This window comes from Eretmochelys imbricata, chromosome 20 (genome assembly GCF_965152235.1).
Source record: "Eretmochelys imbricata isolate rEreImb1 chromosome 20, rEreImb1.hap1, whole genome shotgun sequence".
In the NCBI taxonomy this organism is placed as follows: Eukaryota; Metazoa; Chordata; order Testudines; family Cheloniidae; genus Eretmochelys; species Eretmochelys imbricata.
In genome coordinates, this window is record NC_135591.1 from 2635623 (window position 1) to 2651660 (window position 16038).

Genomic DNA, 16038 nt, shown 5'->3' on the forward strand with positions numbered 1-16038 from the left:
CCTAAAATGCAGCCAAGATTCACCCTTTGGCCCGTAACCGCTGGAGTTGGATAAAGTGGAATAACTGCAATGGAAAATCAGCCAAGATACAAAGATGAGAAAGAACTAAGTTTGAAGACATTTAATTCTGGAGCACGCAGTTTTGTCTGGCTTCTGGTAAGTTATTAATATGGTCCTTACGGCTCAGACTCTACAAATGTAACTGGTGCCTGTTCCTCCCTGCATCTTCAGTGCCACGTATGCCCATCTTATGGACTGAAAGCTGCAGCCCTCAGAGCCAGCACAGCTTTGGGAGAACAGGCTGGAGTCCAAGCGGTCTCCTTTCCATGCACACATGACTCCTGAGTCACATGCTCGCCTGGAGAACAGAGCGCGAAGCCCCATTTCTAGGGTCCCGAGTGCAAGTCCCCATCTGAGGCTGGAAAAATCACAGCTTGATTTTCAACAACTCACCTGAGCTCGGAGGCATTCGGGGATTCTCCTCCCCTGGACCGATGCAGCTGGGACTGGGGTTTCCTGAGTGCATTGTCCTTAGTGGTGCCGAGCAGAGTCTGCATCAGCCAGTGAGCACGCTGCGGCTCAGTGCTAAGCTGGGCAATGCACTGAGATGACACCAAGGGCACTGCCCATATGGTCTGATACGCTGCATGTGGCAGACACATGACAGGACAGAGGGTTGGTGGGGAGGTGAAACGGGGTATCGTAAATCGTTAAGTCTCCTGCAGTTACAGATCTGACTGCTGGCCTCTGTCTAGCCCAGTGTACTCCACTGCTGTCCTGGATCAAACCATCAGGTTTGGTATTCCACTTGCTGCAAGGCTACTTCATCTCTGCTGCACCCACCTACTGATCTCCCACTCCAGCAGGACCCTTCCAAATTTCCTCTCCCCCAGGGAATGTTTGTAGCACCCTTCTGTGCAGAGGCTTTTTATTGTGGCCTCTGACCACAGCTGAGAGCATCTGACGCTGAGGGCCTGGGGAGACAAAGGGAGAGGACAACTGCTCTTTCTGGGCCTACCTAGATTGTGGATGATCTGGTCTCCAACCCCTAGGACTCCATAAGGACCCGCCCTGGGTTTTCCCAACACTCACTGAGTAAAGCAGGGTGGGGCGTGGGCTTGATCCTGATGCGAGTCTGAGCCCTCTCTCACAATCGGATTTATAGCCAGGAGTGGGGTCTAGAGAGCCAGGACTCGGCTTCTGTCCCTAACTCTGCTGTTGCCTTTGCTACTGGTTTGTCTCTCTGTGCCTCGGTTTCCTCCTCTGCATAAGTGGGGTAATTCCCCGAGCTGACGGGGATCTGCGTTCCCCCAAGACGGTGATTTCAGTGCCAGCTACTAGCACATGCTATAAGACATGCTGAACCCCCTGCCGTGCTGGGGTTGCTGGATTAGCGGGTTAAATAGTTGGAGCTATGAAGTTTTCTATTAATTTCTCAGTCCATCCTGGGCCGGCAAAGCCTGCTGGTGTATTTGGGCAAGGAGCTCCTGAAAAGGGGAGAGGCCAAAAAAGAACTTGGGTCACTGATCACGAGACTATGGAAGCGGGGCAGGGTGGGAGGTTCAGCAAAAGGCTGCTGGAGTTGGAGGTGATTGGCAACCTTGGAACCGTGGGCAGAGGAAGGGCAGGCTACACACACAAGCTGGGGGCTGGAACGACCCGACTGCTGGAGGTGGGTGGGGAGAGTTAAATCTCCATGGTCCATTCAGACCTTATCCTCTCCGCCAGCCAGGGGAAGGTTTCTGTGACAGCGAGACCTGCCCCATTAGGACCTTGGCTGAGAGCCACCAGATCCATGCCCAGAGCTCCCATCAGCTGATCTTGACTTTCAATCCCTGGTGCCCTGGCCTGATGACCTTGCAGTGAAACATGCGGCAACCTACTCCTTGTCTCCCGAGTCACACGCTCTCTCAGGAAAAGGGTCGTTTCTGGTGTGTGGAAGGGTCAATATTTGTTCATGTCTCAAATATTTGCTTAAACTTGGCAGTTGAGAGAGCAGGACAGGAGCCATTGACAAGAGACAGGGGGCAGGCCCCTGTGGCGAGGTCAGGGAGCATTGGACATGCTGCTGGTAGAAGTCATCTTCCCCCGCATCCATCAGCAGGCATAGAAAAGTGGTAGAGCCCACAATCACAGCTGACACTACGGCAGCAAACCAGCGAGGAAGAGAGCTGCTCAGGGACCATAGCGACCTGCTGTCAGTCCAGAGAGGAAAAAGGCTCTCGGGGAACTGGGGTGTTGAATGCTAACACTAAACTATTGTTTTATGGGTGCAAAGTGCTAAACTGCTGCGCATCTGGCACTGGCTAAGCTCTCTGGGGAAATGAGGGCATAAACAGCCTTGGAAGGGTCACTGAGCCTGCATGGGTGGGCGAGCCTCACTCCATGCCCAGATGCGATTGCAGACAGACACTTGGCTCGGGTGCGAGTCAGGCCAGCACCTCTGGAGAGCAGAGCTGCTGAACACCACCACCCCTTCCGCAAGCAGGTCAAAGCGACCCGAGCTGGGGCTGCTCAGATCTAGTGCTAACCCTCAGGCAGGCAAATGTGCACAACAGCTGCGTAGACAACCTTGGCTATTGTTCAAGGTTAATAGCAAGAGAGCTCCTCCCAGGACTGGCCTCTGGAAGGACTTTTTCCTTTGCTCAACCCTTCCCTGAACAGCCAGGAACTGAAGGCACCAGCCCAGAGGCCCTACAGAGCCACTCCAAATTGTGGCTGATGGTGCAGCCACAACCCCGAGCCAGCACAGGGCTGTGCAGTGCCCCTGGGAGTCCTGTCATTTCCAAGGGCCCCTACTCTGGCAGGCAATTACCCCACACTGAGCAGCCAAGCCTTGAGAAGCCTATTGCTTCAAATGATTTAGGGCAGCCACTGGCCACAGTGAAAGGCTCATTGCCTTTATGTGCGTTGCTGACAAAGGGGGAGGCCCAGCTTGGAACATGAGGTTGTTAAACTCTTTGTGGAGCCCACAAACCTCCTCAGCCCAGCAAGCCCCTCCAGCAGGGGAGGGTCAAGTTAATGCCAGTAGCTGAGCTGGAGCAGTGAGCAAAGGGGAGGGGACAGGGAGGAAGTAGGACTGGGGGGTGAGGGCCTGCATTCCCCCACTCCAGGAACAAGGCATAAATGGAGGGTTGGGCTGGTGCAGTAGGTCCCAAAGGCAAAAAAAAAACCCAACCCCAAGCTCCTTGTGCTTCAGCCATGTTCACTTCCAGTGAAAACTGGACCAAGGGACCCTTGTTACCTGCCCTGGTGAACATGACCCTGGGCATCTGCCCCACTGGCCAGGGAAAGGTCGTATGTGCCTGAGTTTTTCCATGTTCATCACAGGCCCCTGGTCAGAGCTGGTCCTTTGGGGGCCCATTAGCAGCAGCTTTCACTCGGTCATCCCCAGCAAGGATGGGGTGGGAGGCGCGCCCCCTCCTCAGCCTGGGCACCAGGGGGGGATGGGGGTGGGGGTGTGTGTGTGTCACTTAACAGCCATTAAAGCAGCTGATTGCCAGTAAAGCTGCAGAAGCCCTGCACCCCCCCAACCCCTTCAAGAAACGTTCCACAGAGCCAGCACCTTTGCCCTGGGACTTAGCCACTCCTGCGTGTGCGACGTCCCCTACTGCACAGAGGATTCGGGTCTCAGCTGCCATGCCTGCCTCTTTAGCTCAAGCTGTAGAGGCTTCTGGCTCAGGAGAGCCCTGGTTTAAGCCCCGCCGTTGCCCAAGATGGCGGCTGTCGCCCATGCCTGGAGCAGGAGCAAATCGCTGGTCTGTGGCATTGCCTAACACTGGTACTGCCCTCGCCTCGGTATTCGCTACGCTGCCACAGGATAGTTGAAGCTGCTAACAGCTTCCCGCTGCTAGCCCTGGCTGGCGTGGACAGGGATACAGTGCTGAAAACTGTCCCATGGACTAAGCGCCATAGGGCCCTTCAGAACCCACTGCTCAGACTAATCACCCCTACCCCTCATTGCACAGGGAAACAGGACCATTGCGAGCAGTTCCAACTGCAGTGTGGCCAGAGGTTTATTCTACTGCCCTCTGACGGAGACCACAGCAATCTGCAGCCTAGAAAGAAGTCCTCAGGAAACAGACCTGAGACATTTAAAAACAAGCCCTTCAAAGTAGCACGACTCCCCTTGGAAAACTGGATCCCTCCACCCTGCGCGTGCAGAGGCTGCTAGCAGAGCGCCGACTCGGCCGTGTCTTCACCGGCTGTCATTTGAGCTCAATACTCATTGCTCCTGCTGCTGGTGGCTGGAAGTGTCCCCTTTGGACGGATGACGGTGAAGTCTCTGTGCGGTCCCCTTCCCCTGGGCCCTTCAGAACAGCCACAGAGAAGTGAGTTGCCCAAGGTCACGGTGAGACAGTGGCAGAGCCAGACCAGAACCAGAGTCCTGACTCCAGCTCTAGCACTGTAGCCCCTAGAACACACTGCTGCTCAGAATAAAACCCGGGAGGTCTCACTCCACCAGCCCTTCTACAGCTCGAAGTCCTGATGCCCATGCCTGGCTCTGCCCCCCAGAGAGCATCTCCTCTCAGAGCTGGAGCAGAACCCGGTTCCTGGTCCCCTTTCCTCTTCCCATCAGCTGACACTCCCACCCCAAGACAACCAAAATAAATAAGACGTAAAAGCACCAGAGTAGGTGGGCGGGGGGAGGAGGGGTCAAATCCAGACTCAGGACTCTACAGGCACATCTGTCCATCTCCTCGGGGAAGGGATGAGGGAGGAAACATCGACAGCCTAAAAGCAGATGGGAAGTCAAGCGATCCCGAGGGGCAGGAGAAGGACAACGTCTTTCCCTCTGAAGGAAGTTTCTGTCCTGCTTTCCTCCCCAGGCATAGTTTGGGGTTTCCAGGGGACACCCAGCAAGGTTCCCAGGGCAATGCCGGCAGGTAGGGGAGGAGTCCACTGCAGGGGATGTCCAGTTTGATCCAGGCCTTTGCACTTCACAGCTCATCGTGGGGGATGTTCAGGGCATGGTCGCACAGATCTACGCATAGGAGCACAAGCCGTTAGAACAAGGGACTTACCAGACTGGATCAGAGCCGAGGTCCAGAGAAAGGATAAGAACCCTGCAGGAGACAGTTGTGGGACAATCCCCTCCTGACCCCCCTGCCCCACCCCCTGCGAGTTAGAGGTTGGTTTGTGCAGTGAAGCAGCAGGGCTCACGTTCCTTACGGAACTGGCTCTGACCTCTCTCTGGCTGGTCTCTGTAGCATGTCAAATGTCTAATCCCTTTCGGAATCTTGTTTTTGGCCTCAGTCAGGTCTTGTGACAGTGAGTTCCACCAGCTAACTGTGCCGTGTGTACTTCCTTTTCTCAGCTAGGAATTTGTACCTTTCGATCTCACTGAATGTCCCTGTATTATTTACATTACGGTAGCACCTGGAAGCAGGGATCAGGTCCCTTTGTGATAGTTTCCTACACCTGAAGACAACTGGCTCTGCCCCAGAGTTTACAGTCTAAGTATTTTGCTGCCAGTCCTCAAGCTGATTCGGTTTCCAAATCAGATCTTCAGTAACATTTCTATTCAACTGTAGGAAACAGACAGCAGCTACCATAAGCATGTCCCTTTCCAACTGCCTTAGCAGCTCATGGCCTGGGAAGTCTGCAGCTTCCTTGTCCCTTTTAACTTGTGAGATGATTCCCACATACTCCTCAGTCTGTATTATTCCAAACACCACAGACCCGCTCACAGCCGCTTTGTTGACCGCAGCATTTCTAGCATTTTTCACACCAAAGCACTTAATCTACCTGGAGGATAATTTCATCCTCACTGAAATGCAGCCACCTCTAGGGTGGGATGCAACAGCTGTTCAACATGATACAGTATCACACAGTGGCCTCGGTCTTGAAAGGAAAGCAGCAATCTGTATGTGAATGAAACGGAGCGGTAGGTCAGTGGAAAATAACTGCCTAGTTGGGAGGGGGCCAGGACACCGGGTTAACATCCTGACGCTTGTAAAAGGGGCCATGGGGTCAACAATTTAAGACCCGGAGTTTAACTCTCGTTCATTTTTCCAGAGGCAGATCATCCCTCTTAGAGGTGGAGGGCACAGGAGACCAACCTCCGACTCTCAGCCATTTACTGAAGCACAGAGCAGGTAAGGGGCCGGCTGGATGTGCAGCCCCAGGACAAGGCTGTTGCTCAGGTGAGGACTGAAAGATCTGGCTGCCAGCCAGAGAACAGGGACTGGCTGGCACAGCACTGACTGGAGGAGGGACCATTCTCTCTCTCTCTCACACACACACACTTTAGTTAGTGGCTAATGAAAAATGCGGCTGTTTGAACAGAGGTGTTGAGGTCGGCCTGTGACCCAGACAGGGCAGATGGCAGGCGCTCTCTGCTGAAGACTGACACATCGCTGTGGCATGCAGAGCGATCAGGTGTGCAGGTCCAGGGAGATCAGAGGACAGAGGTGTAAAGCCAGAGTCCCTTTCCAACAGCTTGGACAAGAACGAACAAAGGTCAGGCGGCACCCAGGGCTGCCATCCAAAAATAACTTAGCGGGATGGGGAGACCAGTCCCTGAATAGCACCCAGCAATTGGCTGCTCCAATCCTGTTACTGCTTTTGGCAGCCAATGAGAATCTCCGGCGCAAAGGAGGTTGGGCTGGTTGTGGGAGGAGCCGCTGTCCCTTGGCCCTGCCTCAGGAACGCTTGGCACAAGCTGGAGTTTCCCAAAAAAGTTGCAGGCAGTTAGAAAAGGAAGCATGACATTCTGACTTGCTGCCCTTGGTGGGAGCAGCGAGCCCAAGGAGCCGGGACACTGCTGCAGAGCACTCGCACCAGATCCCCAACAGGTCTCTGGAGGGGGTTTGACACTCCAAAGGCGAGGAGAGGCCAGGGGATGGGAGGGCAAGTTACTGACAAATGCATAAGACAGTGGAAGTTAGACTCAGATCCCATCAGTGGACCAGTCGCAGCCTACCTGAAACAGCTTCCTGACAGAAAGCGACCCAGCGGCTGCAGGATAAGAGCCTGGAGCAGCAGGGTCCAGTGAGTAAGGCACTACACGGAGACCTCAGCTCTATTCCCAGCCCAGCCGCTGATCTGCTGGGGGACACTGGGCAAGTCAACGTAACTCTGCCTCAGTTTCCTCATCTATAAAATGGGCTAATGGCCCTGGCTATCCTTTGTGAAGGGCTTTGAGGTCTACGCACGAAACGCGCTGGGTAACAGCTAAGTATCATTACTTCCTTTCTTACTTTCCTTCTGGATTATGAATAGTTTTTTGTAATGGCTTCTCTACAGCGCTCAATAGAGTATCTGGGGAGTTAGCCAGCACTCTACGACAGAGAGGTGGTATCCCTGTGTTACAGATGGGGAAACCGAGGCACAGAGTGGTGAAGTGACTCAACCAAGGTTGCACGGGGTCTACAGCAGAGCCAGGAATTGAACCCACGTCTCCTGAGTCCCAGCCCAGGACCTCGTCCATGTGATCATCAATCAGAACAGACTTGCAAGCCCCACAGCTTTCAACAGTCACCGCAGCTCAGCGGCATGCTTCTTGTTTTGGCTGTTTAATGAACTCACTGATTCCGAGAACCAGCATAAAACAGGAGACTGTCCAAATTAAAAAAAAAAAAAAAAAAAAAAGCCTAAGGGGGGTGCCTTAAATCGACATCTTGGGGGGAAAAGAACTGGCCAAGGAAGGTGCAGTTGTGGGAAGGTGACGCGGAGGAGTCCAACACCATGCTGCCTTCCCAGGCCTCAGGAGTGGGTGATTCCACGACTCAGTGAAGCTTATGGACCCTGGTGCAGAGGGAACACTTTCCCCATCGCTGGAAGGCAGCTTCCTCTGGGCTGGAGCGCAGCAGTCACCCTGTTCCAGCAATGCTGCAGCACCGGTGCATGATGGGAAGTGGGGAATAACACTGATTGAGTACAGGGGACCAGCCATGGTATCCGGGCTAAATACTTTATGTGGCAGCACCCCGCTTCCTTGTGCCCTGGCAATGGCTTCTGCCCTGTTCAAGGGTGTATTTCGCTTCTAGAGTGGTGACAGCTGACTGGGCTTGGCCTCCAGGCAGCCATCTAGAGGTGAGCGAAAGCCTCCAGGCTCCGTTTGTTTAAAACGAACAAAAAGAGGTATTTCTTCACCCAACGCACAGTCAACCTGTGGAACTCCTTGCCAGAGGATGTTGTGAGGGCCAGTATACCAGGGTTAAAAAAAGATAAGTTCATGGAGGATAGGTCCATCAATGGCTATTAGCAAAACTATACTCTGAAGTGTCCCTAGCCTCTGTTTGCCAGAAGCTGGGAATGGGCGAGCGGGGATGGATCACTTGAGGATTCCCTGTTCTGTTCATTCCCTCTGAAGCGCCTGGCATGAGCCACTGTCGGTAGACAGGATACTGGGCTGGATGGACAATTGGTCTGACCCAGTCTGGCTGTTCTTATGTTCCCTGGCTGACTAGCCCCCCACCCCAAGCAGCAGGGGACCCTCACTTACCGGTCCGTTTGCTGCAGAGCCGATCCTTGACGTTGTCGGTCTCATGGGAGAAGAATTCAATGAGCTCATCTTCATACTCCTCGGCGATGCTCTCGCACTGCAACAGGGTCCGGAGAGGGTCAGAAAACCTGCATCCTGCCTTCCCTAGCACTGAGCGGGTCACACGGGGCAGCCACGGCAACAGTGACAGAGAGGAGACACCACGGCTGGGCCCTGCTCGACACAGCCCCAGCCACAGAAAGAGCAGCCCCACCAGTCCATGGCCTGCTCTGCGGTGGCAAAGCACAGTGGTCAGGCTGCAGGGGGGGGTGTCAGCGCTCTGCAGTCCAGGAAGAGGGGTCAGGGTTAAGCACTAGGGTGTAGCTAGTGAGAGCAGCCTGGTGTCTCCCACCCAGCACCAGCACGGCGGGGGCTACTGCAGCTGAGAGTCAAAAGTCATCAAGGTCCCCCCTTCAACTGGCAGCTGAGTTCCGTCAGGGGAGCCCCACGTACGCCCAGCGCCTCTGCACTCACCGCAAACTTCAGGCGGGACGTCACGTCCCCGTCCATTTTGGTCTCAGAAAGGTCCATCTTGGTCCCGTCATGGGAGATCACGCGGACGTAGCTTTTCCGGTGGGTGGAGGGATCCACCTTCTCCCCATACTCTTTCATCTTCTCACAGACCCGCTCCAGCAGCTCCGTCAGGTGAGCTTCGGATCTGGCGTAGGGCACCTGGGCAGAACCACAGTGATCTGACAGGCTACGCCAAGTGCATTCACCGTGCCACTCACCCACGAGACAGCCGCAGCACCTGAGCCCCAACACGGTCGTAACCGTGCTTTGCAAGCGTTGGCCGAGCCGCCCTGGGAGCGGCGACGGTGCCATCCACTCTCTACACAGAGGCAAAATGACTCGGCCGAGGTCACGCAGCGAGCCAGGGGGGCAGCTCTGCACAGAACCCAGGAGTCCCCACTCCCAGTCCCACCCCCTGCCCACAAATTCTCCAGAGAACAGAAAAGCCCAGGGGTCCTGGGTGCCAGCCCCCTGCTACATCAGCCAACGCTGCTTCCCTAGGGCAAGAGCCGCTACTACAGAGAAGCCATTCTCAGCCCTCACAAACTGGCTTCACATTCCAGTGCCGCCAATCAGAAGAGGAACCCCCCTTCCGCGGTTAACAGCACCCAGTGGGTGCCTCAGCCCCCCTTGGAGTCTTTCTGGGGGAGGAAAATTAATGAAATGGGATCTTCAGGACCCACTCCCTTCTCCATCCCTCTCCCCACAACACGTGGCTGCTACTTCCAGCAGGGCTTTATTGTCAATTTACCATCCACCCTTCCCCTCTCTTAAACCTGATCTTTCAGAGACTCCTGCTGCCCCAGGGCTGGAGAGAGGTACCCGGCTGGGTAAGTGCAAGACACCCTACCTCCACAACCGACTGGCTGCCGTCCGGGTTGATACGGAACGACCCCATCTGGATGGTTTTCTTGGGATCCACCTGGGAGATCTCCCACTCCAGCTCGTCCACCAGGGCCCGACAAGCTAGAGAGGAGAGAGAGAAATCAGTTGCATTAGTCAACATGGTGAATCAGATGGAGAGAAGCAAACGGCTGTTACCCAGCCTGCCCTCTGCAGCCCTGGGCAGGTCAGAAACAACAGTTCAACAGTGCATCGCCCGTCTGGGAGCAGCAACTGACCCTGATACAGTCACTAACAAGATGGTTTCCTTCTCAGGGTCTGCACTGTGCCTAGCCCAATGGGAGTCAGAGCCTGAGAGAGGATCTGCTCCTCTAACAATAATCTGCACTTACTTAGCGTTAACTAACCCGATCCCCATTTGGCTGATAGGGAAACTGAGGCATGGGGTGCGATTGTCACACAGCAACCGAGCTGGAAATGCTCCCTTTACCTCCACAATGGAGATCCTGACTACTCCAAGCAAGGACACTGTTCAACAGGGACACCAGGATGACGGACAGGCAGAGCGTGTGAGAAACCCAGCCATTCATCTTCCCCGCAGGCTGGCACAGTGACCTGCAGAGAGGCCAAAAGGATTCAGTGCTTCCAGATCACAGCTCCTCCTTTCAGCCACGAGGGGTCCAGCAGGCGCTCTGTGGAAACCCAAAGCAAACTCTGCTTCTGCTACAGCGAATCCCTCCCGGTTCCGACAGCAGCCCCTTTAGGGGCTCGTCTACCCGGGAGCCATGTCGAACACTGGTCTGATTTTACTGGTATACCATTATAACCTCCATGCTTACGCCAGCCTGAGAATGGCTCTCTTTGATTTAGCTTAAACCAGAAAGGACCCTGCTACAGCAGAGTAACAGAGATATAACTACAGCATTTAAAATTCCCACCCTATCAGATCCTGTTTAACCCCCCCGGGTAGATTTGCCCTAGGAATTGCTCTTTCCTGCCCCAACAGCTCAACCCATCATGCCGGGCCAGCATTTACAGTGCCAAGGGCTCCGTGGCACAATCGTTCCCTGTTTCAAAGCGGTCCTCCAAGGAGCAGCTGTTTGTCTGCTGGGCTCAGGTTGTGAGCACAAAACAGGGACTGTGCGGCGGGCCGGAGGCCACAGGGTTTGGCAGTTTGTAGCTGCTCTTTGCTGGTTACTGGGATCGGTCAGTGGCCCTTCCCCGGGCCATCCCTACAGAACCTAGCGAGATGGAGAAAGTGCCCACAGGTCCCCTCCACCAGCCCTGGGGCTGATGGGCACCGGGGAGTCACAGCATCCCCCCAGGACAGAAGGGAACAGCAGCCCATCATGGAGCCTTGGGGGGCCAGCTGACACTCTCTTTCCATGGTTCTGTAACCTACTCCCCAGTGTGCCCCACTTCCTGCCAGCGCCCCCCACACTCTGCCCCCTCAGTATCCCCCAGAGGTCCCCAAAGAGACCTCTCTAGCTCCCTGTTATGTCCCTAGATACCCACTACGCCCAGGACCCCCATACACCCTACAGAGATCCCTATAGGGACTCCCCAACCCAGATGCCCCTATACACCCTATAGAACCCTGTATAAAGACCCACGCTCCCCTCTAGAGCCCCCCCTCACACACTCCCTTAGAGCACCCTAGACTCAGGTCCTCCCATACACCCTACAGGGCCCCCTCTCCCCTCTAGAGCCCCCCATACACCTACAGGGCCCCTCCCCCACACCCTATAGGGACCCCTCTCCCCTACAGAGCTCCCCCACCCAGGGCCCCCCACACACCTATAGGGACCCCTCTCCCCAAAAGGGCCCCCCCACCCAGGGCCCCCCCCCACCCTATAGGGACCCCTCTCCCCTCTAGAGCCCCCCATACACCCTACAGGGCCCACACACACACCCTACAGGGCCCCCTCTCCCCTATAGAGCCCCCCCACCCAGGCCCCCCCACACCCTATAGGGACCCCTCTCCCCTCTAGAGCCTCCCACCCAGGGCCCCCCATACACCCTATAGGGCCCCCCCACACACCCTACAGGGACCCCTCTCCCCTCTAGAGCCCCCCACCCAGGGCTCCCCATACATCCTACAGGGCCCCCCCCACCCTACATGGACCCCTCTCCCCTATAGAGCCCCCACACCCTATAGGGACCCCTCTCCCCGAAAGGGCCCCCCCACCCAGGGCCCCCCCACCCTATAGGGACCCCTCTCCCCTCTAGAGCCCCCATACATCCTACAGGGCCCCCCCACCCTACATGGACCCCTCTCCCCTATAGAGCCCCCCCACCCAGGCCCTATAGGGACCCCTCTCCCCGAAAGGGCCCCCCCACCCTATAGGGACCCCTCTCCCCTCTAAAGCCCCCCATACACCCTACAGGGCCCCCACACACACCCTCTAGAGCCCCCCCCACACCCTATAGGGACCCCTCTCCCCTCTAGAGCCCCCCACCCAGGGCCCCCCATACACCCTACAGGGACCCCTCTCCCCTATAGAGCCCCCCACCCCGCTACAGGGACCCCTCTCCCCGAAAGGGACCCCCCCACCCTACAGGGACCCCTTAGAGCCCCGCACCTGAGACCTGTCCCGGCCCCGCCGCTCCCCCGGCGGGCGCTGAGTCTGCCCGCTCCCGAGCCCCGCCCCCCGGGGCTGCCCCGCCGCCCGCCTGACCCGCCGCGCTCCCGCCGCCGCCGCCGCCGCCACCCCAGTCCGGGGATCCGGTGAGGAGCGGGGCCGGGCCGGCTCCGGCTCCTGCTCCGGCTCCGGCAGCGGCTGCCAGGGCCCCTCCGGCGGGGCGGCCGGGCACAGGCACCGCTAAGGGCAGCTAAGGCGGCGGCAGGACCCCGGGCGCACAGCGAGGCCCCAGCTCGCGTGGCGTTGGGTTCCACGCGAGCAGCAGCCCGGCAAGGGGCGGGGCCTGCGCGGATGGGCGGGGCAGGGAAGTTACACAGCTGGGCGGAGGGACCGACCCCTGGGGCTGGGAGGGGGCGTGGGGGTTGCAGCTGGGGGAAGGGTATAGGGAGCGTGGGGGTTGCAGCTGGGGGGAGGGTATAGGGAGGCGGGGGGCTGGGAGGGGGCATGCAGGTTGCAGCTGGAGGAAGGGTATAGGGAGCGTGGGGGTTGCAGCTGGGGGGAGGGTATAGGGAGGCGGGGGGCTGGGAGGGGGCGTGGGGGTTGCAGCTGGGGGGAGGGTATAGGGGGCGTGAGGGTTTCAGCTGGGGGAAGGGTATAGGGAGGCGGGGGGCTGGGAGGGGGCATGCAGGTTGCAGCTGGAGGAAGGGTATAGGGAGCGTGGGGGTTGCAGCTGGGGGGAGGGTATAGGGAGGCGGGGGGCTGGGAGGGGGCGTGGGGGTTGCAGCTGGGGGGAGGGTATGGGGGCGTGAGGGTTTCAGCTGGGGGAAGGGTATAGGGAGGCGGGGGGCTGGGAGGGGGCGTGCAGGTTGCAGCTGAGGGGAGGGTATAGGGAGGCGGGGGGCTGGGAGGGGGCGTGGGGGTTGCAGCTGGGGGGAGGGTATAGTGGGCGTGGGGGTTGCAGCAGGGGGAAGGGTATAGTGGGCGTGCGGGTTGCAGCTGAGGGGAGGGTATAGGGGGCGTGAGTGTTGCAGCTGGGGGAAGGGTATAGGGAGGCGGGGGGCTGGGAGGGGGCGTGCGGGTTGCAGCTGAGGGGAGGCTATAGGGAGGCGGGGGGCTGGGAGGGGGCGTGCGGGTTGCATCTGGGGGAAGGGTATAGTGGGCGTGGGGGTTGCAGCTGGGGGGAGGGTATAGGGGGCGTGAAGGTTGCAGCTGGGGGAAGGGTATAGTGGGTGTGTGGGTTGCAGCTGAGGGGAGGGTATAGGGGGTGTGGGGGCTAGGGAGGGGGCGTGGGGGTTGCAGCTGGGGGAAGGGTATAGAGGCTGTGGGGGTTGCAGATGAGGGGAGGGCATGGGGGGGTGTGGGACTAGGGAGGGGGCGTGGGGGTTGCAGCTGGGAGAAGGGTATAGGGGGTGTGGGGCTGGGGGGGACATGGGGGCACAGCCCTGCTCTGAGGTCATGGGGAAGGAAGTGGGCACCTCCTGGCAGCAGATCAAGCCGGATCACTGAACTCTGGCTCCCAGCCCCTCTGCTCTAACCACTAGACCCCACTCCCCGCCCTGAGCCACCACCAAAACCCAGAAGTCCTGGCTCCCAGCCAGTCTGCACCAATGACTAGACTTCCTCCTTTTCCTTGGTCCCTGTTGTCTGTGCCCACTCCAGTCTCTAGGATGCTCCATGGCTAGCGAGTGCCAATGCAGCAGGAGAGGGGACTAGGGAGCCCTGGCAATGACTCTGCCCTGGCTGTGCTGGAGTCGATCATCCCGACAGGCACTTTGCCTCCTCTGCATTGAGAGCAGCCAGTTTTCAGGGGGACGTGCTCCCCCCTGGGAGCCCTGGGCTATAGCCGCTCCTGAATCTCCGGGCAGGGCAGCCAGGTGCTGTTGCTCGCCGGCTAATACACCAACCGGGGCACTGGGCTCCCCATGCAGGGTTAGATCATGCAGCCCCAATGCACTGGAGACAGGGGCCCCCCCAGGAACTAAAACTGGGGGGGTTCTTGAGTCCCCATTTTTAAGGGGCTTCTAATTCAGGAGACAGGCCAGAGGCTCACCTGGATGGCTGCCATGTTCTGATGCAGCGATCCGGGATGCTCGAGGCAGGTTGACGCTCCTGCTGTCAGGTGGATCTGCAGCGTCTCTGTCCTGGGAGAGACACAGAGCGTTCCGCCGCGCTCGGCTGCCCCCTGCCCATGTCAGAGTGACTGCATTAACCAAGGTGACAGACACAAAACCTTGCTGTCTCAGCAAAAAACTTCCTGCCAACAGTCCCCAGCCATGTGCCCAGAGCCACCTTAGTTCATTAGGGACCATAGCAGCTCCAGCTGGGGCAGGGGGTCTGGAGCCATCCACGCACCCAGCCCCCCCAACAGAGCTGGTGGCTGTCCCAGCTCGGGAGCTAACTGGGGAGGGGAGACCAGTGGGGAAAACCCAGGGATGGTGGGAAGCTGCTGAGTCAGTAGGTGATTCCTTGCCTCCCTTTGAGTCATGCCCCAGGATGCTGTGAGGTGGCGTGTTTCCAGGGAAATGCAAAAACCCAACCGGGCTGCTGGGCTTTCCACAGGCGCTAACCCCGCTGGCCTGGCCAAAGTCCAGCACTGGTGACAACATTCTGAACTCGTTGCCCCCCCTCCAATTTTAATTGCATGCAGGAGTCTTGTTCTCCTTGCTTCTGCGCTGGACACTGTTCAAGATCTGTCCCCCCCCCCCCCCCCCGAGGTGGCTGCATCACCTCCCAGCCAGCTCAGCCCTGCTTCCTGGTTCTTAAACTCTGGGAGATTTGCACCAGCTCCCTCTCCTTGCCTCCCCCCCGCCTATGAGGGGGGGCCTCCTGCTCTGCAGACCGTGAGGTCTGGAAGAGCCTCCCCTCACCTCAGACTTGCTGGCTCACCTGTAAACGTCTCCCCACTCCTTCCTCTGCGCTTCAGTTCCCCCCCACCCCAAGGGGGGCTTCACTCCTCGCGCTGGGGAGCATCTCGTCCCATTGACCTTAAAGGCACCGGTCGCCTAGTTGGTGGTGGTGGGGACAGGGATTGTCACCTCGGGGAAGCACTGTGGGCTGTTTGTGGGGATGGATCCTTTCTCAGCTGGGAGCTGGCAGGCTGGCTCCCTGTGCGCTGCTCTGAATGTCCGCGGAGACGGGGGCTGTTTTGAGCAGGAATTCCCATCCCCTTGTTCGCTCTGCAGAACCTGGGTTTGCAGCGCGAGCCACGGAGGGTCCCAGACCCAAGCCGTTACTCTCCCGGCCATGGCAGGAGCAGGACTCGCCCGACCGGGATGTCTTCAAAGCAGGAATGCCAGGGCTCCTCCGCACAGGGGTCACTGGAACCAATGCAGCCACGTGGAGCACAGAGCCAGGCATTCTTCACACCCATGCACGTTCTCCACATGAGGGGTCTGCACAACCCCCCAGTGCAGACAAACACAGAGGCGTGGGGGTGAACACAGCTGTAGCCACTCATTACACGCCCCCTTACGTTGTTCTGGCTGCTACAGCAGAGGCAGCGTGGTCAAGTGGCTGGAGCAGGATTCTGAGTTCAATTTCTGACTCACAGCATGACCTAGGGGGATAAGTGACTCCCCCAACCTCTTCTGTCCGAGGCGAGGGTAACATCAG

The 16038-nt window shown here is 58.0% G+C and overlaps 1 protein-coding gene across 3 annotated transcripts; it reads right to left on the reverse strand.

The window, feature by feature from the left end:
* Positions 1–3991: 3991 nt before the first annotated feature.
* On the reverse strand, positions 3992–16030 carry CNPY2 (canopy FGF signaling regulator 2). Of its 3 annotated transcripts, XM_077838988.1 has the most exons (7): positions 15313–16030; positions 14477–14608; positions 10335–10459; positions 9852–9967; positions 8963–9160; positions 8450–8546; positions 3992–4984 (listed from the first exon to the last, which is right to left on the reverse strand). In XM_077838988.1, the coding sequence occupies exons 3-7, from the start codon at positions 10432–10434 to the stop codon at positions 4941–4943; spliced, it is 555 nt and encodes a 184-aa protein (XP_077695114.1). In that variant the 5' UTR covers positions 10435–10459; positions 14477–14608; positions 15313–16030; the 3' UTR covers positions 3992–4940. The 3 variants fall into 3 exon arrangements, with proteins under 3 accessions (XP_077695114.1, XP_077695112.1, XP_077695113.1); XM_077838986.1 differs by lacking the exons at positions 14477–14608; positions 15313–16030 and adding an exon at positions 12427–12484 and having other exon boundaries at positions 10335–10536; XM_077838987.1 differs by lacking the exons at positions 14477–14608; positions 15313–16030 and adding an exon at positions 12427–12480.
* Between the last annotated feature and the right edge of the window lie 8 nt (positions 16031–16038).

Excerpts from the sequence above, each read along its gene's own strand:
- CNPY2 (XM_077838988.1), bottom strand. The coding sequence starts at position 10,434 with ATGAATGGCTGGGTTTCTCACACGCTCTGCCTGTCCGTCATCCTGGTG. Across the intron at positions 9,968-10,334 it reads TCAGGATCTCCATTGTGGAG|CTTGTCGGGCCCTGGTGGAC; the intron begins GTAAAGGGAGCA and ends TCTCCTCTCTAG. Across the intron at positions 8,547-8,962 it reads CGTCCCGCCTGAAGTTTGCG|TGCGAGAGCATCGCCGAGGA; the intron begins GTGAGTGCAGAG and ends ACCCTGTTGCAG.